This window comes from Pagrus major, chromosome 24, assembly GCF_040436345.1.
Source record: "Pagrus major chromosome 24, Pma_NU_1.0".
In the NCBI taxonomy this organism is placed as follows: domain Eukaryota; kingdom Metazoa; phylum Chordata; class Actinopteri; order Spariformes; family Sparidae; genus Pagrus; species Pagrus major.
The window spans coordinates 11460185-11483625 of NC_133238.1; the positions used below are offsets into that span (position 1 = coordinate 11460185).

Consider the following 23441-nt stretch of genomic DNA (forward strand, 5'->3'; position numbering starts at 1 on the left):
TACTTAAGTAAATATGCACCTTTTTCTTTCTCTGTACGTCAGGAACGAAGCGTTTAGAGTGTGTGTCTCCAGATGGTTCAGGTCGGAGAGTGATCCACTCCAGCCTCAACTATCCATTCAGCATGGTCTACTACAGGAACCACTTCTATTACACTGACTGGAGGAGGTAGCCATGTTTGTTCATCTCTCTGTTTGTCTTAAACTTCACTACTGACGGGTGGTCAATGAGCTGTCTCTCTGTCTGCTGCCTCGTAGGGACGGAGTGATCGCAGTGAGCAAAGAAAGCAGTCAGTTCACTGATGAATACCTGCCTGACCAGCGCTCTCACCTGTACGGCATCGCCATAGCAACCAGCCAGTGTCTATCAGGTGAGATAAGTGTACTTTTTATTTTAATAGAAGATAAACACACACACTATCACTCTCTTTCACTTACACACACACTCTTTTCAGACTCTGTTCAGACGGGTAATTTTGGCTCTGTATAACAACACACACACACATAAACACACAGACTTCAAGGTGCACCAGACAGTGAGCTCATTGGTTTGTGCGCAGTGATGTCATCACATTGGTCAACTCCCACCAGATGTCACCTTAACCCTGAAGGCTGAGACAAAAAAAACACAGTTCACCCCACACAGGAGGGTGGTGGAGGAGAATGATGCATTCAGGTCCTGTAGAATCACAGGATATATGAACTTCTTTGTGAAAGCAGCACATTAGCACATATTTTCAGCTGATTTAAACGCATTTTTTATTGCACAAAGAAGCCAAACTTTGTTTCATCGCCCTGCACCCATCAGACAGCTGGCTTACAACTCTACTCCACACCTTTACCTGTGTTACACACACCCACCAACAATGATTACACACCTGTCTGCGCCCTTCTACTTGTAACCTGTGTGTTTTGCGTACATGAGACCAAAGAACAATGATTACACAGCTGTGCGCGACCCTCTACCTGTATTTTGTGTTTGTGTGCGTCATGTTTGATGTGTTGATGTCTGCAGATGGCTTCAAGTCCTTTCAAAGCCTCATGTTAAAGTACAAAGTAGGCCTCTAAACACAGGATAATCCCTAAAGTAGCACCTTGGTCGGTGTCGTTGTCAGAGCCGCAGTGTAAATCTGCTCCCGATGGAAGAGCTGTGAAAACGGTCAGAATGACGGCTATCACTCGTGTGCGTTGCTGTAAATGTCACGTCTGCACACTTTCTAAAGCCTCAGACAGCATAACAGCCGCTCGCTTCAAAGATGAGCGGTGTAATTCTGACCATGATGACAGCTCTAAAACACACTTGTTAGGAGGCTTAAAAGCTGTTATTGTTGAATACATGAACACACACTCACACATGCTCTTTACGGAGATGATTCTCAGTCACCACAAGCTGTTAAGTGTAGGGCTTTGTTCAGGATGGAGGGTCTGTTTGTTCTGTCATTAGGCCACCGCAGCACTTAAAGCTTTCATCTTGTCACATTTGGATTCACACAGGAAGAGAAAATCAGACTCTTCATTTCCTCCTGCAGCTATAAATTTAAAGAAAAAAGGATTCTTCCAGTTGAAATGTGACAAAAATGAGCCATTTTGTCTTCTAAATTCCTGATTTCTGTGTCTCAGGGACCCACTAACGACGGACTGGCAGCCGCGGGGTCCTTTGGTGCTAAAGTTCTGGAGCAGTTCCTGATCAGAGGGCAGGACCACCCATAAAAGTGCCCTCTCCGGTGTCCCTCAGAAGAAAGGACACTCAGTAGGAAGCAAGATAGCTTCCTGTTGCCAGATCGACCGTCGGAGCAAATTTACAACCCCTCCACTCACCCTGACCCCACCCCCATTATCTCACCTTAAAGATATAACCCCCAAATAATTGTTTTGTAAATTTGTTTTATACCTCATTTCTAGTTTGTTTTTTTTCTACTGTATTTTTGTACGTGAGTTGTTTTTCTATCGATTAAAGCTACAGAACAATGAAATCAGATTTTAAAATGTACGTGAGTGTAGGTTTTCTCTGTTAAAGCCAAAGAGGAACGACATGAAGAGCTTTAAAACTGTTCGAGCCAAAGTTCTGCTGTGAAGCCGAGCATCAGATTTCTGTGAGGTCAGCTGGCCACAGTGTTTTTTAAATTCAGGCTAATTAATTAGCATTCAGAGTGGATTCTGGGCAGATATATAAATATGATCAAGGAAGAGAAGATTGTTGAAGGAAACTTGTGATCGTCTTTCTGTCTGTACGTCAGACAGTGAAGCTAGAGCCAGGGGATGGTTAGCTTAGTGGCGTAAAGAATAGAAACAGACTGACTGAAGTTAAAATAACCTGTCATGTTACATACTGAAACCTATCTAAATTGTATGAAATATGGAAGGTGGAAAATCATTGCCACTTTTGGGTGACTGAAATAGTTTCTGTAATCAGATTACAAAGTAATGTATTTCCCTCAGTGCTGTGTGCCAGTCAGATCACAGTGACTACAGTCCCGCCACATTTCTCTGCACTACTAATCTGTATTTCACACAAGATGAAATGACGTTACTTTCTTTATTTTGCCAAATATTTTTACTACTACTACTTTTTAAATCTTTATCTTTTTATAAGATGTGATATTTATAACAATAAAATGTGATTTGGTACTTGACAGACTTTGTGTGTTCGTATTTTGTAATTATCACCAAACAACGACCACACAAGAAGCACAGAAGACAAACTCTGTTCAGCTGTATTTATATTTTCCCACACAGCGTCTATGTAAACCATTTCAAAATAAGCTTTTCCTCCATCTGCAAAAAACGTTTTCTCCATAAGACACAAATATAATCGCCGGTTTGAATATTTCGGCAGCTTCTCTGTGGTTTCTGGAGGTTATCAAAGGCTTAAACCAAAGTCTCTCCAGAAATTAGTTTTTAAACTCTTCAGCAACTATAGCAACGTGTGTTTTGATGCGTATTTATCGAAACATGTATACCAAAAATGAAAGACAACATGTGAAGACTTGGCATTTTCTCAACTCTAGGAAAATTCCCAATCCAAACAGTCTGATCTCGTGCATCAAAGGAAAAATACAAACTCATTTATGTCCAATTCAAACGATGAAAGACTTTTCCTCTCAAAATCAAATTAAAACCCCCGTGGTTCAGTCCGTCCTTCCTTTCTCCAGCGTCCCTCTTCATCCTCACTCTCATCTGCCGACCTTGCCCAGCCTGTGGTCTGTCTTGGGGTCGGCGATGATGGCCTGAACGGCAACGATGGCCTCGTTGATCTTTGTCTGGAGCTCTCTCAGCTCCTCGATGTGCAGCAGGCGGAGGATCTGGGCTGCTTCGTTCAGAGTTGCATCTGAGAGGAAATGTATTTTACTTTTTGGTCCATGAAATTTTATTGGATACATGTGTTTATGCTTCACATGTCCTAAAAGGTTGGGGACCTCTAACTGACATCAACTTCTTTTAAAAAATCCAAACAAATACTCTGACATCATTTTGCACTACCTGTACTTCTATATAATAAAAAGCAGCACTCACCTCCAGTGTCGAAACCCAAGATGTGCTTGTCTAAAGCTACTGGGATACCCTGGAAATAAGCACATATACAGTGCGTGTCACAAGTGAGTAGAGTAGAGCTGAGCCACACTATGCAGTGGAAACAAAGCATTCAAGTCTGATACAAAATATGTGCATCTTCAGTGTACAGTACCTCTTTATTCTGGCTGGTTTTAGCAATGGCTTCTTGAGAAAGTCTCTCCTGGATCAGAATACGAATGGCCTGACAGCAGCACGAAGACAAAGACAAACGGATTAATATGACAATTTTCTATTTAATAAGTATATACTGTTGATATAAATAGGTATAAATCTGGAGTTTAAAGAGCCAGAGTCATGAATCTGAGACACAAAATCAAAATTGTTCCTGCGAGTACAGAATCTTAAAGCAAAGAGTGTGTGAGCTCAGTTCCACCTTGAGCATAACCAGGTAGTCGTCATGCCGCTGTATCTTGAGGATGTTGGCCAGAGCCATCACTCCGGCTTTGAAATCTGGAGAATTAACTGCAAAAAACAAACGAAGGATGATTTAATCTTTCACCTGAAACAAAGTGATCAAAGTGCAAGGATAGGCAGAGGAGCAGAGTAGTGTATCTACTTACCATCAAGGTGGATGAGAGGGTCAGCTGCTTTGCTGCCGGCGGCTGCCAGCGGCTCACAGTTCTTATACTTGTCCACTGAGGAAAGACACAAAACACACCGTCATGTACACTGAATATTAGCATGTCATGTGAATATTCTACTTCTACCCTTTTTTGTTCCTGTAAAAGGTGGTCTGGTGAGTTGGCATCATTAGAAAACATTATTCCTTTTATAATGTCTCCATCTACTGGTCATCATCAGCATTACAGCATCGTGGCAGAGCACGAATTGCATATATTATAGCCATATTGTTTGTATAGAGATGATCAGCTTTGCTCAGCAGTCACCTGATCCAGAGTTGTACTTTCACTGACGTCATCTTAAACAATATACTGATATCCTACCATTATCTCCATATTCATATCGTACAGACAAGCCCAGTAACCAGTCCAACGCCTCCTGCCTCTCCTGAACTCCAAATGGGCAGTTCACGTCCTGCAAGTACTAAACACAGGAAAAGGACACTCAAACACATATACGTGTACACCCATTCATTCAGCTTTAAGGTGGTGTTTTCTGTAAGGTCCAGATTTCTCAATGACTGGCAGTATGATGGTGGTCTGGTCTCACCTTCTGGTAGGCTTTGGGCCAGTCTGAGCTGGGGATGTTCCTCAGGTTTCCTCTGTCCTCAATTTTATAATGTCTAATCTTCTGGTCCTCCAGCCACACAACGCAGTTCCTAAATTGGGTCTCATCTGGGCAGAGAGGACAGACAGAGACACATCAGCAAATCAATGGACAAATGGCAACATCTCAGCAGCTACATGTTGTAATTTAGCGTCGTAAATAAGAAGCAGCTGGATAAATCAGAGACTAGATCTCAGCCTCAGTAATGTCTGCTAAATAGCTAGTTATCACAGGACGCAAATGGGTAGCTAGCACTGCTAAAGGCACAACTTTGACAGTGTTATATTAAGATTACAGTCTAGCAGTAAGCCCAAAATCTGAGTGGTCATATTCACATAAAATGTCCTTTTTCATATTGTTGCTAAATTGCTCGCTTTAAAGTTGGGATGTGGCACTAATTTCATGGGTAAAACTGAGCGTTTTCTTTCAACTGTATACTGAATTTTAAAATTAGTTAAGCCGAATAAAAGTGAAGTATACTAAGAGGTTGTACAATGTTGTGTGCTACATTCTAACAAACGTATAGGTTTTTCAGCCCAAAAGTATCATAAAACGACTATTTTCTATTCAGAGTTTGGTATGTCGTTGTCTCCAGTGACATTCTACACGCATACACGTTAGCCGGCTCCACGTTTAACTCAGTTAACCAACGTCAAGCGGTCTTTGAAGAGTTTTTTCTCACCTGTGCAGTCAAATGCATCGGGGTTGTGATAATCTAATGCTGTCAGTTTTCTCCGAAACATTTCTACGTCTGTTTTGTGTATAAATCACCGCAATCTGCAGCTAACAGTATGCTAACTTGGCTGTGTATTCTGCTAGCTGTCAGTATGTTGTATTGCGCATGCGCTGCCGGAGAGTCTACGATTTCCTGTTTATACTATCAAAATAAAACTATCCTTACTGACCACCTAAACTGTCTGTACAGCATTTTTTGAGATCTGGCCTTTACCCTATGATATTTTGCAACATATCAGCTGTGTTCTGTTCTCCAAGTACTCAAAAGCACAGACTTTGATTTAGAATATTTTCTTATGCGCAAAACTCCAGCATTTTTGAGTTGCATTTAGGTCATTTCAGTTTTGGAAGTCAAGCGTAATTAAAAGTCTACTGCATTAGTTGTTTCCATTAATATGAAACCACACCGAGAGGCCACTAAGCATTTTGACTCCAAATAGATATGGGATTGGGACACCTTGTCAGATAAAATGGTGGGTGTCTACATAATACAACTTCCCGTGCTAAAAACATCCACAAATTTAACATTTAATTCCCGATACCTTCTCACAGTATGTGACACAGAAAAAGGCAGAAGGTTTGTTGAAAATGACAACTTTATTACACGAAACATTTTAGAAAACGAGGCAAAAACCATCCAAGACGATGCAAAGGCAAAAAGAAAAAAAGAAAAAAACTCTTCAGGTTGATGTGTGTGGGTTTATGTATGCATGTCGGTATGTGTGTTAATGCATGTGCAAGTTCAGAAGGGCCTCATGCGTGTAAGGGGTGGGGCTCTGTTGGGCGGTGTGATAGCTATATCCAGATAATCTCCAATCTGGAAGCGCTGAGACTGCAACGTCATGGAGTCATCCGTGCCCTTCCTGCCAGACACAGTACTGCCAATATCCTTCAACCTGAGAGGGAGGACAGGAACATATTTCAATATACAGTGTGCTCAAATTCACCACACCAGTTAGCAAGTGGACTGCTCCTTCTGGAGTGATACCAACCTGTACACTTTCCCTCTGGGATCAGGGTAAACAATGTTAAAACTGAAGTGGGTCCCCTTTTTCCGAGCCTCTGGATAAACTTCCTTCACCAGGCTGGTCAGCTCCTTCAGTGTAGCATCCATCCTTAAAAAGAGCTCACAGAATCAGACACCTGCTCCAAACACTAACTGAATGAGGCGTCTTACAAACTCAACTGCAATCTCCGGCAAATGCTCCTTTGACACATACAACAACGGAGAAATACACTAAGATGTACTTGTTCTTACCATGTGTATATTTGCAGTTCGCTAGAGGGAACGTTGCCACGGGCAAACTCATCTGGTCGGTGGTGTCTGCCACTGTTGGTGGTGAACACTCGCAGCAGAAGGGGGCAGGTCTGGAAGCATTACACAAGAGTATTAGACAAAGTAAAGTGTGCAGAATGGCTGACTGTGCAACACAAAATACAATCACACTTTAAAGAAGTTATAAAATGTAATAGACTGCTGTTGATGTACTCCTTGTTTGTGGTCAACATGAATGCGGTGTTGAAATAATCACCATGACCTCCTGGATGTGAACCCATTACACTCATACTCAGGGTACATATTTATGTATTCTGAAAGTTTGCTCTGAAGGATAAGGTAATCTATTGCGTCTCCTTTCACAGTGGTGGAGTTTCGGACCGTCACTGCCCTCTAGTGGTCACTTCGAGTGACTACAACTCGACATTTTTCGTTCCAATACACTGTACAGTAGAGACTAACAATGCTATTATTATCATTAAAGGTGTTGGAGCTTATTTGATGGTCATGATATCACCATTTCATGTATTACTGAAATATCTGCATGTGTGGCTATAACATCCACCTAGCTATCACACTTTATTATGTTGCTTTGTTAATGCTTCGTCCACCCCAAATGAATGGAGGTGGCCATAATGTTAGAAACACCTGAAATACCTGACCTGTGCCACTGGAATTATGGGGTGCAAAACGCAAAGAAGAAGCATTTGTCCAACTACTAAGCTGTCTAGAGTGATTTATATTGCTAAACTGGGTGTTGGTTGAGCATTAAAACATTAAAATTTCATCAAACACAATGTTTTAATGACATTTTCCCCAGTCCACGAGGCAAACATTTGGTCAAACATTAATACCAAAGTCTGAAGTCAAGCAACATAATCTACAAGACGTCTTTATCTTTTTATTGGTGACGAATACACATCCATTAGTATCTATGGTGGCATTAGCTTGCAAGCTAGCACGCTGCAGAAGTTGCTAACTTACCCAATCAATTTCCTTTCATATACATTAACTTCTTATGTAGAGCATCACGCAACTTGAAAAACTAAAAGAAATGGCTTTCTAACTATGTTCTCAGTGTTTTGGAGTTTGTCCACCTCATAAATCATCCGGTCTCCTCACTGTTACGTTAGCATTTAGGCTAGCAGAACGGAGCTAGCTTACGCTCGAGCTCATAAGGTAAACAACCTCACCTTCTCTCGGTCAATGGGCTTCTCTGGCTCCTTCTTGATTTCTTCCTGTGTAATCCGCGACTCGAGGGCCATTTTTATTTTTCACCGATATATGGACCCAGTTGAGTATTTTTCTGCCACCTTGCTTCGATATTTCTCGAGCTGCTGTAGCAACGAATGAGACCGGGGCTGTTTCCGTTTCCGGTGAAGTTTAAGCGGCTGAATTTAGCAGCCAGTGACGTCAGTGTCGCCCCCTGCTGGTTAGGAGAGAGTATCAGAATCAGAATCAGAATCAGAATCAGAAATACTTTATTATCCCTAGGGGGAATTGTTTGTGTTACAGCTGCTCCCATTCAAAGTTCAGAATATGCAAAAATAATAATAATGATAGTAATAATAATAATAATAATAATAATAATAATAATAATAATGATAATAGTAGTAATATCAATATCAATCACTGTATTTCTACTGTGTACTGTGTATTTCTACTGTGTATTTCTACGGTGTACTGTGTATTTCTAAATGTGTATTTCTGATGTGTATTTCTACTGTGTGCTGTGTATTTCTATTGTGTATTTCTACTGTGTATTTCTGATTTGTATTTCTATTGTGTATTTTTACTGTGTACTGTGTATTTCTACTGTGTATTTCTGATGTGTATTTCTACTGTGTGCTGTGTATTTCAACAGTATATTTCTACTGTGTGCTGTGTATTTCTACTGTGTATTTCTGCTGTGTATTTCAACTGTATATTTCTACTGTGTGCTGTGTATTTCTACTGTGTATTTCTGATGTGTATTTCTACTGTGTATTTCTACTGTAAATTTCAGCTGTGTATTTCTACTGTGTGCTGTGTATTTCTACTGTGTAATTCTACTGTGTATTTCTGATGTGTATTTCTGATGTGTATTTCTACTGTGTATTTCTACTGTGTTCTACTGTGTATTGTGTATTCTACTGTGTATTCTACTGTGTATTTCAGCTGTGTATTTCTACTGTGTGCTGTGTATTTCAACTGTGTATTTCAACTGTGTATTTCTACTGTGTTGTGTATTTCTACTGTGTATTTCTACTGTGTATTTCAGCTGTGTATTTCTACTGTGTACTGTGTATTTCTACTGTGTGCTGTGTATTTCTACTGTGTATTTCTACAGTGTGCTGTGTATTTCTATTGTGTATTTCTACTGTGTATTTCTGATGCATATTTCTACTGTTTACTGTGTATTTCTACTGTGTATTTCTGATGTGTATTTCTACTGTGTATTTCTGATGCATATTTCTACTGTTTACTGTGTATTTCTACTGTGTATTTCTGATGTGTATTTCTACTGTGTATTTCTAATATGTACTATGTATTTCTACTGTGTATTTCTGGTGTGTATTTCTACTGTGTATTTCTACTGTGTATTTCAGCTGTGTATTTCTACTGTGTACTGTGTATTTCTACTGTGTTCTGTGTATTTCTACTGTGTATTTCTACAGTGTGCTGTGTATTTCTATTGTGTATTTCTGATGTGTATTTCTACTGTGTATTTCTGATGTGTATTTCTACTGTGTATTTCTACTGTAAATTTCAGCTGTGTATTTCTACTGTGTGCTGTGTATTTCTACTGTGTAATTCTACTGTGTATTTCTGATGTGTATTTCTGATGTGTATTTCTACTGTGTATTTCTACTGTGTGCTGTGTATTTCTATTGTGTATTCTACTGTGTATTCTACTGTGTATTTCAGCTGTGTATTTCTACTGTGTGCTGTGTATTTCAACTGTGTATTTCTACTGTGTTGTGTATTTCTACTGTGTATTTCTACTGTGTATTTCAGCTGTGTATTTCTACTGTGTACTGTGTATTTCTACTGTGTGCTGTGTATTTCTACTGTGTATTTCTACAGTGTGCTGTGTATTTCTATTGTGTATTTCTACTGTGTATTTCTGATGCATATTTCTACTGTTTACTGTGTATTTCTACTGTGTATTTCTGATGTGTATTTCTACAGTGTATTTCTAATATGTACTATGTATTTCTACTGTGTATTTCTACTGTGTATTTCAGTTGTGTATTTCTACTGTGTACTGTGTATTTCTACTGTGTTCTGTGTATTTCTACTGTGTATTTCTACAGTGTGCTGTGTATTTCTATTGTGTATTTCTGATGTGTATTTCTACTGTGTATTTCTGATGTGTATTTCTACTGTGTATTTCTACAGTGTGCTGTGTATTTCTACTGTGTATTTCTGATGTGTATTTCTACTGTGTGCTGTGTATTTCTACTGTGTATTTCTACTATGTGCTGTGTATTTCTATTGTGTATTTCTAGTGTGCTGTGTATTTCTATTGTGTATTTCTGATGTGTATTTCTACTGTGTATTTCTAAGTGTGCTGTGTATTTCTGATGTGTATTTCTACTGTGTGCTGTGTATTTCTACTGTGTATTTCTACTATGTGCTGTGTATTTCTATTGTGTATTTCTACTGTGTGCTGTGTATTTCTACTGTGTATTTCTACAGTGTGCTGTGTATTTCTATTGTGTATTTCTGATGTGTATTTCTACTGTGTATTTCTACTGTGTATTTCTACTGTGTGCTGTGTATTTCTACTGTGTATTTCTGATGTGTATTTCTACTGTGTGCTGTGTATTTCTACTGTTTATTTCTACTATGTGCTGTGTATTTCTATTGTGTATTTCTACTGTGTATTTCTACTGTGTACTGTGTATTTCTACTGTGTATTTCTGATGTGTATTTCTACAGTGTATTTCTACTATGTACTGTGTATTTCTACTGTGTATTTTACTGTGTGCTGTGTATTTCTACTGTGTATTTCTGATGTGTATTTCTATTGTGTGCTGTGTATTTCTACTGATTATTTCTAGTGTGCTGTGTATTTCTATTGTGTATTTCTACTGTGTATTTCTACTGTGTGCTGTGTATTTCTACTGTGTATTTCTGATGTGTATTTCTACTGTGTGCTGTGTATTTCTACTGTGTATTTCTACTGTGTACTGTGTATTTCTACTGTGTATTTCTGATGTGTATTTCTACAGTGTATTTCTACTATGTACTGTGTATTTCTACTGTGTATTTTACTGTGTGCTGTGTATTTCTACTGTGTATTTCTGATGTGTATTTCTACTGTGTGCTGTGTATTTCTACTGTTTATTTCTACTATGTGCTGTGTATTTCTATTGTGTATTTCTACTGTGTACTGTGTATTTCTACTGTGTATTTCTGATGTGTATTTCTACAGTGTATTTCTACTATGTACTGTGTATTTCTACTGTGTATTTTACTGTGTGCTGTGTATTTCTACTGTGTAATTCTACTGTGTATTTCTGATGTGTATTTCTGATGTGTATTTCTGATGTGTATTTCTACTGTGTATTTCTACTGTGTTCTACTGTGTATTGTGTATTCTACTGTGTATTTCAGCTGTGTATTTCTACTGTGTGCTGTGTATTTCAACTGTGTATTTCAACTGTGTATTTCTACTGTGTTGTGTATTTCTACTGTGTATTTCTACTGTGTATTTCAGCTGTGTATTTCTACTGTGTACTGTGTATTTCTACTGTGTGCTGTGTATTTCTACTGTGTATTTCTACAGTGTGCTGTGTATTTCTATTGTGTATTTCTACTGTGTATTTCTGATGCATATTTCTACTGTTTACTGTGTATTTCTACTGTGTATTTCTGATGTGTATTTCTACTGTGTATTTCTAATATGTACTATGTATTTCTACTGTGTATTTCTGGTGTGTATTTCTACTGTGTATTTCTACTGTGTATTTCAGCTGTGTATTTCTACTGTTTACTGTGTATTTCTACTGTGTTCTGTGTATTTCTACTGTGTATTTCTACAGTGTGCTGTGTATTTCTATTGTGTATTTCTGATGTGTATTTCTACTGTGTATTTCTGATGTGTATTTCTACTGTGTATTTCTACTGTAAATTTCAGCTGTGTATTTCTACTGTGTGCTGTGTATTTCTACTGTGTAATTCTACTGTGTATTTCTGATGTGTATTTCTGATGTGTATTTCTACTGTGTATTTCTACTGTGTGCTGTGTATTTCTATTGTGTATTCTACTGTGTATTCTACTGTGTATTTCAGCTGTGTATTTCTACTGTGTGCTGTGTATTTCAACTGTGTATTTCTACTGTGTTGTGTATTTCTACTGTGTATTTCTACTGTGTATTTCAGCTGTGTATTTCTACTGTGTACTGTGTATTTCTACTGTGTGCTGTGTATTTCTACTGTGTATTTCTACAGTGTGCTGTGTATTTCTATTGTGTATTTCTACTGTGTATTTCTGATGCATATTTCTACTGTTTACTGTGTATTTCTACTGTGTATTTCTGATGTGTATTTCTACAGTGTATTTCTAATATGTACTATGTATTTCTACTGTGTATTTCTACTGTGTATTTCAGTTGTGTATTTCTACTGTGTACTGTGTATTTCTACTGTGTTCTGTGTATTTCTACTGTGTATTTCTACAGTGTGCTGTGTATTTCTATTGTGTATTTCTGATGTGTATTTCTACTGTGTATTTCTGATGTGTATTTCTACTGTGTATTTCTACAGTGTGCTGTGTATTTCTACTGTGTATTTCTGATGTGTATTTCTACTGTGTGCTGTGTATTTCTACTGTGTATTTCTACTATGTGCTGTGTATTTCTATTGTGTATTTCTAGTGTGCTGTGTATTTCTATTGTGTATTTCTGATGTGTATTTCTACTGTGTATTTCTACAGTGTGCTGTGTATTTCTGATGTGTATTTCTACTGTGTGCTGTGTATTTCTACTGTGTATTTCTACTATGTGCTGTGTATTTCTATTGTGTATTTCTACTGTGTGCTGTGTATTTCTACTGTGTATTTCTACAGTGTGCTGTGTATTTCTATTGTGTATTTCTGATGTGTATTTCTACTGTGTATTTCTACTGTGTATTTCTACTGTGTGCTGTGTATTTCTACTGTGTGCTTTGTATTTCTACTGTGTATTTCTACTGTGTGCTGTGTATTTCTACTGTTTAATTCTACTGTGTTTTGTGTAATTCTACTGTGTATTTCAGCTGTGTATTTCTACTGTGTGCTGTGTATTTCTACTGTGTGCTTTGTATTTCTACTGTGCATTTCTACTGTGTATTTCAACTGTGTATTTCTACTGTGTGCTGTGTATTTCAACTGTGTGCTTTGTATTTCTACTGTGCATTTCTACTGTGTATTTCAACTGTGTATTTCTACTGTGTGCTGTGTATTTCAACTGTGTATTTCTACTGTGTGTTGCATATTCCTACTGTGTATTTCTATTGTGTGCTGTGTATTTCTACTGTGTATTTTTGATGTGTATTTCTACTGTGTATTTCTACTGTGTATTTCTGGTGTGTATTTCTACTGTGTATTTCAGCTGTGTATTTCTACTGTTTACTGTGTATTTCTACTGTGTTCTGTGTATTTCTACTGTGTATTTCTACAGTGTGCTGTGTATTTCTATTGTGTATTTCTGATGTGTATTTCTACTGTGTATTTCTGATGTGTATTTCTACTGTGTATTTCTACTGTAAATTTCAGCTGTGTATTTCTACTGTGTGCTGTGTATTTCTACTGTGTAATTCTACTGTGTATTTCTGATGTGTATTTCTGATGTGTATTTCTACTGTGTATTTCTACTGTGTGCTGTGTATTTCTATTGTGTATTCTACTGTGTATTCTACTGTGTATTTCAGCTGTGTATTTCTACTGTGTGCTGTGTATTTCTACTGTGTATTTCTACTGTGTTGTGTATTTCTACTGTGTATTTCTACTGTGTATTTCAGCTGTGTATTTCTACTGTGTACTGTGTATTTCTACTGTGTGCTGTGTATTTCTACTGTGTATTTCTACAGTGTGCTGTGTATTTCTATTGTGTATTTCTACTGTGTATTTCTGATGCATATTTCTACTGTTTACTGTGTATTTCTACTGTGTATTTCTGATGTGTATTTCTACAGTGTATTTCTAATATGTACTATGTATTTCTACTGTGTATTTCTACTGTGTATTTCAGTTGTGTATTTCTACTGTGTACTGTGTATTTCTACTGTGTTCTGTGTATTTCTACTGTGTATTTCTACAGTGTGCTGTGTATTTCTATTGTGTATTTCTGATGTGTATTTCTACTGTGTATTTCTGATGTGTATTTCTACTGTGTATTTCTACAGTGTGCTGTGTATTTCTACTGTGTATTTCTGATGTGTATTTCTACTGTGTGCTGTGTATTTCTACTGTGTATTTCTACTATGTGCTGTGTATTTCTATTGTGTATTTCTAGTGTGCTGTGTATTTCTATTGTGTATTTCTGATGTGTATTTCTACTGTGTATTTCTACAGTGTGCTGTGTATTTCTGATGTGTATTTCTACTGTGTGCTGTGTATTTCTACTGTGTATTTCTACTATGTGCTGTGTATTTCTATTGTGTATTTCTACTGTGTGCTGTGTATTTCTACTGTGTATTTCTACAGTGTGCTGTGTATTTCTATTGTGTATTTCTGATGTGTATTTCTACTGTGTATTTCTACTGTGTATTTCTACTGTGTGCTGTGTATTTCTACTGTGTGCTTTGTATTTCTACTGTGTATTTCTACTGTGTGCTGTGTATTTCTACTGTTTAATTCTACTGTGTTTTGTGTAATTCTACTGTGTATTTCAGCTGTGTATTTCTACTGTGTGCTGTGTATTTCTACTGTGTGCTTTGTATTTCTACTGTGCATTTCTACTGTGTATTTCAACTGTGTATTTCTACTGTGTGCTGTGTATTTCAACTGTGTGCTTTGTATTTCTACTGTGCATTTCTACTGTGTATTTCAACTGTGTATTTCTACTGTGTGCTGTGTATTTCAACTGTGTATTTCTACTGTGTGTTGTATATTCCTACTGTGTATTTCTATTGTGTGCTGTGTATTTCTACTGTGTATTTTTGATGTGTATTTCTACTGTGTATTTCTACTGTGTGCTGTGTATTTCTACTCTGTGCTGTGTATTTCTACTGTGTATTTCTACTGTGTAATTCTACTGTGTATTTCAGCTGTGTATTTCTACTGTGTATTTCTACTGTGTGCTGTGTATTTCTACTGTGTATTTTTGATGTGTATTTCTACTGTGTATTTCTACTGTGTGCTGTGTATTTCTACTCTGTGCTGTGTATTTCTACTGTGTATTTCTACTGTGTAATTCTACTGTGTATTTCAGCTGTGTATTTCTACTGTGTATTTCTACTGTGTGCTTTGTATTTCTACTGTGTGCTGTTTATTTCAACTGTGTATTTCTACTGTGTTGTGTATTTCTACTGTGTATTTCTACTGTGTGCTGTGTATTTCTACTGTGTACTGTGTATTTCTACTGTGTATTTCTACTGTGTGCTGTGTATTTCTCCTGTGTATTTCTGATGTGTGCTGTGTATTTCTACTGTGTATTTCTGATGTGTGCTGTGTATTTCTACTGTGTGCTGTGTATTTCTACCTTGTATTTCTACTGTGTGCTGTGTATTCTAACTGTGTATTTCTACTGTGTTGTGTATTTCTACTGTGTGCTGTGTATTTCTACCTTGTATTTCTACTGTGTGCTGTGTATTTCAACTGTGTATTTCTACTGTGTTGTGTATTTCTACTGTGTGCTGTGTATTTCTACTGTGTACTGTGTTTTTCTACTGTGTGCTGTGTATTTCTCCTGTGTATTTCTGATGTGTGCTGTGTATTTCTACTGTGTACTGTGTTTTTCTACTGTGTGCTGTGTATTTCTCCTGTGTATTTCTGATGTGTGCTGTGTATTTCTACTGTGTATTTCTGATGTGTGCTGTGTATTTCTACTGTGTGCTGTGTATTTCTACCTTGTATTTCTGATGTGTGCTGTGTATTTCCACAGTGTGCTGTGTATTTCTACTGTGTATTTCTACTGTGTTCTGTGTATTCCTACTATGTATTTCTGATGTGTGTTGTGTATTTCTACTGTGTGCTGTGTATTTCTACTGTGTATTTCTACTGTGTGCTGTGTATTTCTACTATGTATGTCTGATGTGTGCTGTGTATTTCTACTGTATTTTTCTACTGTGTGCTCTGTATTTCTATTGTGTATTTCTACTGTGTAATTCTACTGTGTATTTCTACTGTGTGCTGTGTATTTCTACTATGTATTTCTGATGTGTGCTGTGTATTTCTACATTAAGTAGTATTTCTACTTACTATAGAGTATGCATCGTTTGAAATGCTGCACAGTAATTGATTTAGATTATTAATTGAAAAGAAATTACAATTATTACTTCATCCACAGCCTTTGTTTTACATGGGACAAAACTGATAAATAAATAAATAAATAAGCCACCTCAGTATCATGGAGACATAAAGTCACACTTTAAGCGACTAAATCCTTTAAAAAGCGATTGAAGATCAACATATTTTGCTTGCAGTTGTGATTTTACTGCATGATGTCTGGTGGATGGCACTTTCCCATGCATTTTAATTTATTTCCTTTTAATCCTTTTAAAATGCTCCTCCCTTTAAATATGGTACAGCACAGCTTCATCACAAAGTACAGTGCAGAAACATCCCAGCAATGAGACGATACTGTAAAGCACCAAAGAAATCTGAATAGAGGGGCTGATCCAGGACCAGTCAGCCAAGTCCACCTACAGAACCGAGACCTGCTATTCAGTCACATGCTGCTCTTCCCCCTCACTCATTACAGTGTGTGTGTCGACGGTAACATGCATGTGAGTGTTGTACAGTGTGTGTCTGTACAGTGTGTGGTTGTGTGTGTATCCTGACACTGGCTCCCTCTGTTCTCCTGCTGGCTGGCTGATCAGGAGCTACTCTAACAATCAGCTCTATTTTACCTCTCTCTCTCTCTTTCTCCCTACTCATTCACTTTGTGTGACCCAGCATCCCCACCCCATCCTCACCACCACCACCACCACCACCTCGCATCAGAATGGACAGCTTGAAACAATCCGCCAGCCTTTCCCTTTCCCCCCCCTTTTTTTTTGTTTTTGTTTTTTTAAGCCTGGTCCTGACTGACAGATCGAACAGTGGCTCTTTGAGTCCAGTCCTGACACTGATATCCATTCATTGATATGCATCAGGAATAAGTGTCGCTGTTATTCCCCTAATGACTCCATTAGAATCACTAACGCCCTCTCTGGGTCAACCCAGGACGTTTCCTGTCCCTGGAGATCACTGCTGTCATTCTGTACGGTCATGTTACATGCAGAGTGTACAAACCACCAAAAACCACTCTTACTTCATGACATTTGTAATCAAAACGATAATCATTAAAAACGATTCTTAATATTTTTCATTTCTGTAGCTCAGGCGGAATATGTCACAGCTTTTTCTAAAGGTTTCATTTCACTTTCACCGTGAGCATCCACAGTGTAAACAGAGGAAGTTGGTTTTTGCTCCCACTCTTCAACAAACAGTGTGGAAAGCTCATCGGTCACAGTCATTAGCAGCACACAGAGCTGCACTGTCCTGCAGGCCGACCGCTGCCAAGTGATGCTTTGGATCTGAAAAGTCTCTACCTGTGTCCTGTTACAGTCACAGAGGATTCACACACACACACACAGATACACACACACACACACACACACACACACACACACACACACACACACACACACACACACACACACACACACACACACACACACCTTTTCACTACAGTTTGCTCTTTCAAACCCCTGACCTCCTCACCTCATGGGCAGCCTGTAAGAACAGATGGTGACCTTTTAATCTCCGCTGATTAAAGTTGGTGTGTGTAACATTTGTAAATATATTTAATGTGGAATTAATATTGGTACCATGGCATAATTAAAAGATGGGTTTTTGGGTTTTTAATTGAATGATTTTCCACTTCTTTCATCAAGTACTCTCACAAAAACAGTCTCATCAGTATTCTGTACATCCACACAGAGTGACAAACACAGTATGTAGTGGTGACATTTCAAATTAAATCAAAATCACTTCACAGTTTTTTTCTCCTTGCTTCATTTCTCCTTAAACATTATCCCCATTTCTGCTTTTTGTCATATTTGTGTGGCATCTTCCTCCAAAATAAAATATTTTTAGTTTTATTCTGAAAGTCATCACAGGAAGCCATCTCATAATGTTGTGGCTGACTTGACACTGGTGGCGCATCTTTTCTTGCATGCAAAGGAATCAGGAGCTGCAGGTTTGTGTTTTGATCAGGATATTAGATTCAGATCCCATCTAATTTAATTTAATTTAATTAGATTTTTATCATAGTGTACTACAGTATATACTGATGTGACCGTGAGCTGATGCTGTTTGTTTTCATGCTGGAAAGGACCATGTGGACTATTTTCCTGCAAACTACCTGACTCTCCAGACACAAGGTGAGAAAAGTTTTCAGCCTCTTGATTTCTTGAAATGAAAAGAATAAATCACTTTTGGAAAATAAAAAAAATATTATGATCATAACTTGTACTTTTTTACTTTTAAGGAAGCATTATAACTGGAATTAATTGATCTTAATTAATATATACATGTAATAGATATATCAGTACATATCAATTAAATAATCGATAAATCGATCAATGGTTGGGTGTGAATGGTGACTGTAGTAGTGGGTTTGTACAGTGCGTTCAGTGTGTTTTTTAGTCGAGTGGGCTTAGTTCAGTACAGTCCACAGTGGGCAGAGAGGTTCATCAGTTCACATGAATGCTGGCGCTGGGCCTTCTCTCCTCCTCCTCTCACTTTCATTCCTTTTCATCCTCTTCCTCGTTCAAACTTCTCTTTTGTTTCATCGCCTGTCTCTGCTTTCATCCGTTGCCACTGCCTTCCTTCTCAATTTCCATCAGATGAGGAGTTCAGAGGAAGCAGCCGAACCTGGTACAAAAACACAGCTTTCATACTGACGGTCGCTCTCATCCTCTCTCGTGTGTGTTCTCATGTTTGTGACTGTGTCCTCAGGATGTCTTGGCCCGCTCTGTACACTCAGCTAGTCGGGGCAAACCGCCACTCCACCAGCTTGGGTAAAATCTGGCTCTCGGTGCTGTTTATCTTTCGGGTCATGGTGCTAGTTGTTGCTGCTGAGAGCGTCTGGGGGGACGAACAGTCTGACTTCACCTGTAACACACTGCAGGTAGGGTGCCCAGCCAGTGATATATCTGTTTTCATGTCTCATATATGTGATGTCATGTCATCAAGGTGTCTTTTACCTGTGTGACTCCCTGTGGATCCAGTAGATTTTGCAGCACCACACTTACATTTCCAGTGTCGTAACAATCTCTGTGTCCGTCTCTGTCTTTCAGCCTGGCTGTGAAAACGTCTGCTATGATCAGTTCTTCCCCGTGTCCCACATCCGTCTCTGGTGTCTCCAACTTGTCTTTGTCTCCACACCAACGCTGCTGGTTGCGATGTATGTGACCTATCGTAACCATAGAGATAAGAAGAGGCTCCTACAGGTGTGTGTGCTGTTTGATTTGTCTGTTGTCCTCATGGCAGAGAAACAAGATGGTCTTATTTCATGTGATGTGATGACTTGTCTTGTTCTGTCATGTATTTTCTGCACGTTTTACCCTGTTTTATGTTGTCGTGTCATATTATGTCTCACTTTATATCTTAATGCTTCATGTCTTTTCTTGACTAATCTTGTTTTGTCATGTCTTATTTTATCACGTCTTCGCTTCTCTTGTTTCGTCATGTTGTGATTGATCGTAACTTATCCTGTTTTGTTTTTTATCTTGTCAAGTCACGTCTTGTTTAATCACATCATGTTTCATGTCTTATCATGTTTTATTTCATCTGTCATTCCACGACATGTCTTATTTTCTTTTATCTTGTCAAGTCACATTTTTTCTTATCTTATTTTCTTATCTTATTATCAGGAATTCCAGCATTCGCACTGCATTTTCAGCAGGAAATGTCATATCATGTCCTTCCTGGCCATTTCTCTTCTTGTTTTATCTTGCTATGTCACATCATTTCGGGTCTTGACTTGTCTTATTTTATCTGTTGTCATCTCTTGCCTCATCTTGTGACGTTATGTCCTCTCTTCTCCTGCACTGCATTCACAAATCATGTAATGGCATGACTTGACAGTGTCGCCTCTTGTCTGGTTTTGTTCATGACCCGTCGTCCTGTGTGACAGGGTTCTGGTAGAGCTGGTTTCCTCAGCAACAGAGGCCAGGATGAAGAGCTGGAGACTCTGAAGAAACGGAGACTCCCAATAGCTGGTGCCCTCTGGTGGACGTACGCCTGCAGCCTGGTGTTCAGGCTGCTGTTTGAAGGAGGCTTCATGTAAGACCTGTTCACCACATTGCTGGTTTTGTACATATTCATACCATGTTGCCTGTCTCCATACAGCATCTATCTGTGTCTCCAGGTATGCCCTCTACGTGGTATACGATGGTTTCCAGATGCCACGGCTGGTGCAGTGTGACCAGTGGCCGTGTCCCAACCTGGTGGACTGTTTCATCTCACGGCCCACCGAGAAAACCATCTTCACTGTTTTCATGGCCACTGCCTCTTCCATCTGCATGGTCCTTAACATGGCCGAGCTGGCGTATCTTGTCGCCAAGGCTGTCACTAGGTAGAGGTATTAATCAGTCAGACTGTCAGGTGATTAATCAACTGATTAATTTATTAATTATTCCAGCAATTGTTGTTTTAGCAATGTTTAAACTACTGGTTGTGTATTCCACATGTGTTTGAGTCATACAACTGTCCGTCATCTGGATTATCAAAATGCAGACAGTCTTTAAATCCACGTGTATTTTCTTTTTCAGGCGTCTCTGTGGTCAGAAGGAGAGGAAAACATGCCGAAAATCCAGCAGAGAAAGGACGCAGAACAAGACAAACCAGAAATTACTCGTCTCAGCCTGAGGGAGCAGCAACACAGTGGATGATACATGAAGAAGAAAGACTTTCCAAAGACTTGAAACACTTTAAAAAGCTGCGTAATTACAAAGAATGACCCAAAACATGTGTAAATACGACTGAACATTTTCTATGATGCCTGAGGTCTTAAAATGTAACATTCAGTGGGTGGAGAGGATGGAATCAGTGTCGACAACTCAAAACTGTACAAAGTTTATGATTTTAACTTTAGACAAACACACACACACACACACAGAAAACTGTTTCTGTTTTTAATGGATTCATTGAATAACAGCGCATTGAATACAAATGCTCTCACCGTTTCTCACTTTATGTCCACAAATAAAGTTTCATCTTATCTTAACTGTGTGTTAGTCTCATGATTTAAGTTGCTCTGGTCTTGGAAAATGAAACCAACATTACGTAAGGATTATTTTTTGCATATCATCAGGTGCATCACACAAATGAAAACGAATCAAATGTCGTCTAATGTATAAAATGTCGTCACACTTTGGCAGTGAGGCATGAGTGATGCATTCAAAGTTGACTTAACTTTCAACTTAAAGGTCCAGTGTGTAGAATTAAGTGGTATTTGGGAGTATACAATGGCAGAAATTGATTATAGTCATTATATATTTAATTTAATTAGTCTATTGTTATTAGTTTTTGTGTTTTTGTTACCTTACAATGAGCCTAGAATGGCGGAGTCCGCCATGTTGCACTGCCATGCTTCTATAGTAGCCCATAGTGGACAAACCAGACCCTGACTCTAGAGGGGTCCTTTGTGTCTTTCACAGTTTTAGTGGCAAACGTACGAGAGGGTGAGACAAGGTTTTTTTTTTTCTTTTAATGCAATCTGCAACCACAACACTAGATGCCACTGAATCCTACATACTGCTCCTTTAAAACAACAATATATTGTAGATTATTAAACCCCAGTTCTGGATGAAACTTCAACTAAGTCATACACTACAGAAGATTTTTGGCTGATGCCTGCAAAGCGGCACAGTCAGCGGATAAGTTACTGGAGAACCAGAAGATGCCTGGAGGGTTTTTTTTTTTTCAGGACAAGGTGACGTAGTGATGTAAAAGGGTATTGGCCTATAGGATGTGTCAACATAGATATAAATCATATATATATATATTTATTTTATACATGTATCAGCTAAAGGATGAGGCTGGAGCATTGATGACACTGATTTCCATCAGGGAATTATGCTTTTGTTCTTTCTCACAGTATCTGTAATCTACAGATCCTTACTGCTGATGTTGTATTTTAAACTCTGATGGTAAGTCATGAAAAAAAGGGAAAAAAGTTTAACTGTTCCTACAGTAGAAAAATTAGGGGAAAAAAGGAACTGGAGCAGATGTGATCTACTGTATTGATCTCTGGTGACCTCTGCTGGTGACCAGCAGCCACTGCAGCACCTCTGACAGTTGTGGGTCGTCCACCCCTCCTCTGAGGGACAGACAAAACAAAGTTACAACAGAAATGTCTGATCAGGAGGTGATGTCATCCTATAACGAGCGGCCACGGTGAAATAGTTGTTCAAATCGCTCGGCCTGCTATAAAGCAAGGCAACGGCTACCTTTTATAAATTCAAAATATGTGGAGCTATGAGCCGACACAACTTTTTAAAAAGTATCTTTGAAAGTATCTGCAGGACATGCTAACTTAAATAGTATGCAGGCTTTTATTGTCATTTGTATTTCTTTTAAAGGAGCAATATGTAGTTTTGAGGAAGACATTGTTATCAGAAGATAAACTGATTTGTTTTTTATTCCTAAACAAACTAAATAAACTCTCTTTGTTTTCATGACTGAACAAGCTGAATAAGTTAACTTAAAGGACAACACAACTTCATACCGTTTTACTTTGTTTATATGTGTGTTCTTCAAACAGTGTTCTGGGACCTTATTTTCCTCTGAGAACAGCTTGTTTATTCACTTATGGAAACAATAAATATTTGAGTTTGTATTATCACTCATTAATATTGTAACTATCAAATTTCAGAGATTGGATTTCTTCTCTAAAACAACACAGCGCTCCTTTAATGTCAGTTTTTGTTGTTGTTATTTATTTTTCCTGATTTTCAGCGCACAGCTTTAGGCTGAATATCTCTCAGATTGCTCCCAGTAGGAGTTACAGCTGGGCTACTAAGACAGGAGAACAACAGATATGAACACCAGTACACGTTTTAAACAGTGGAAATACAACTACAACTGTGAAATAAACACAACAAACACGTTTGTTCTTCTTTAACTTTGTTTTAAACAGTTTTAAATGTCAGTGCTGGGGTCGGCCCCTGCCCCTGTACCACACATTCACATTCACATACGCGCGCGCGCCTCCAGGCACGTCCCCCTCCGCCACCCCCCTCGTGCGCCCCATGCACGGGGACACCACTGTGTGACAGTGGCGGATGGCCTTGGCCACGCGGGACGCAGCCGCTGCGCTTCGCCTTCGCGGGACAGGTTCCACACGCGCACCCCCCCTCTTTTTTTTTTTTAGACTAGACTAGCCTCGCGTCTTTTTTACTCTCTCTCTCCCTCTCTCTCTCTCCCTCTCTCACCCTCTCTCTCTGTAATTCT

At 38.6% G+C, this 23441-nt stretch overlaps 4 protein-coding genes across 4 annotated transcripts in view; 2 read left to right on the top strand and 2 right to left on the bottom strand.

Moving 5' to 3' along the window:
* The window catches only part of nid2a (nidogen 2a (osteonidogen)), a 36140-nt gene extending 33510 nt beyond the window's left edge, over positions 1-2630 (top strand). The window contains exons 40-42 of the mRNA XM_073462475.1: positions 43-166; positions 256-368; positions 1618-2630. Coding sequence (XP_073318576.1) covers positions 43-166; positions 256-368; positions 1618-1628 — 248 coding nt within the window. The 3' untranslated portion in view covers positions 1629-2630. The remainder of the gene's footprint in view (positions 1-42; positions 167-255; positions 369-1617) is intronic.
* Positions 2631-2700: 70 nt separating this feature from the next.
* rtraf (RNA transcription, translation and transport factor) lies at positions 2701-5627 on the bottom strand. Its single transcript, XM_073462476.1, has 8 exons — positions 5480-5627; positions 4741-4865; positions 4515-4614; positions 4131-4205; positions 3944-4032; positions 3683-3751; positions 3511-3559; positions 2701-3325 (listed from the first exon to the last, which is right to left on the bottom strand). The coding sequence occupies exons 1-8, from the start codon at positions 5538-5540 to the stop codon at positions 3171-3173; spliced, it is 723 nt and encodes a 240-aa protein (XP_073318577.1). The 5' UTR covers positions 5541-5627; the 3' UTR covers positions 2701-3170.
* A 483-nt stretch (positions 5628-6110) lies between these two features.
* Positions 6111-8162, bottom strand: sap18 (Sin3A-associated protein). The gene is made up of 4 exons (XM_073462355.1): positions 8002-8162; positions 6791-6900; positions 6525-6647; positions 6111-6428 (listed from the first exon to the last, which is right to left on the bottom strand). Exons 1-4 carry the CDS (start codon positions 8071-8073, stop codon positions 6275-6277), a joined length of 459 nt encoding a protein of 152 aa, XP_073318456.1. The 5' UTR covers positions 8074-8162; the 3' UTR covers positions 6111-6274.
* Positions 8163-18942: 10780 nt separating this feature from the next.
* LOC140992452 (gap junction beta-2 protein-like) lies at positions 18943-20855 on the top strand. Its single transcript, XM_073462749.1, has 5 exons — positions 18943-19113; positions 19283-19435; positions 20122-20270; positions 20356-20562; positions 20759-20855. The coding sequence occupies exons 1-5, from the start codon at positions 18943-18945 to the stop codon at positions 20853-20855; spliced, it is 777 nt and encodes a 258-aa protein (XP_073318850.1).
* Positions 20856-23441: the final 2586 nt, after the last annotated feature.

Excerpts from the sequence above, each read along its gene's own strand:
- rtraf (XM_073462476.1), bottom strand. The coding sequence starts at position 5,540 with ATGTTTCGGAGAAAACTGACAGCATTAGATTATCACAACCCCGATGCA. Across the intron at positions 4,033-4,130 it reads CCCTCTCATCCACCTTGATG|TTAATTCTCCAGATTTCAAA; the intron begins GTAAGTAGATAC and ends TGTTTTTTGCAG. Across the intron at positions 3,560-3,682 it reads AAACCAGCCAGAATAAAGAG|GGTATCCCAGTAGCTTTAGA; the intron begins GTACTGTACACT and ends GCTTATTTCCAG.
- sap18 (XM_073462355.1), bottom strand. The coding sequence starts at position 8,073 with ATGGCCCTCGAGTCGCGGATTACACAGGAAGAAATCAAGAAGGAGCCA. Across the intron at positions 6,648-6,790 it reads GAACTGCAAATATACACATG|GATGGATGCTACACTGAAGG; the intron begins GTAAGAACAAGT and ends GCTCTTTTTAAG. Across the intron at positions 6,429-6,524 it reads CCCAGAGGGAAAGTGTACAG|GTTGAAGGATATTGGCAGTA; the intron begins GTTGGTATCACT and ends CCTCCCTCTCAG.
- LOC140992452 (XM_073462749.1), top strand. The coding sequence starts at position 18,943 with ATGTCTTGGCCCGCTCTGTACACTCAGCTAGTCGGGGCAAACCGCCAC. Across the intron at positions 19,114-19,282 it reads TCACCTGTAACACACTGCAG|CCTGGCTGTGAAAACGTCTG; the intron begins GTAGGGTGCCCA and ends TCTGTCTTTCAG. Across the intron at positions 20,563-20,758 it reads GTCGCCAAGGCTGTCACTAG|GCGTCTCTGTGGTCAGAAGG; the intron begins GTAGAGGTATTA and ends TTTCTTTTTCAG.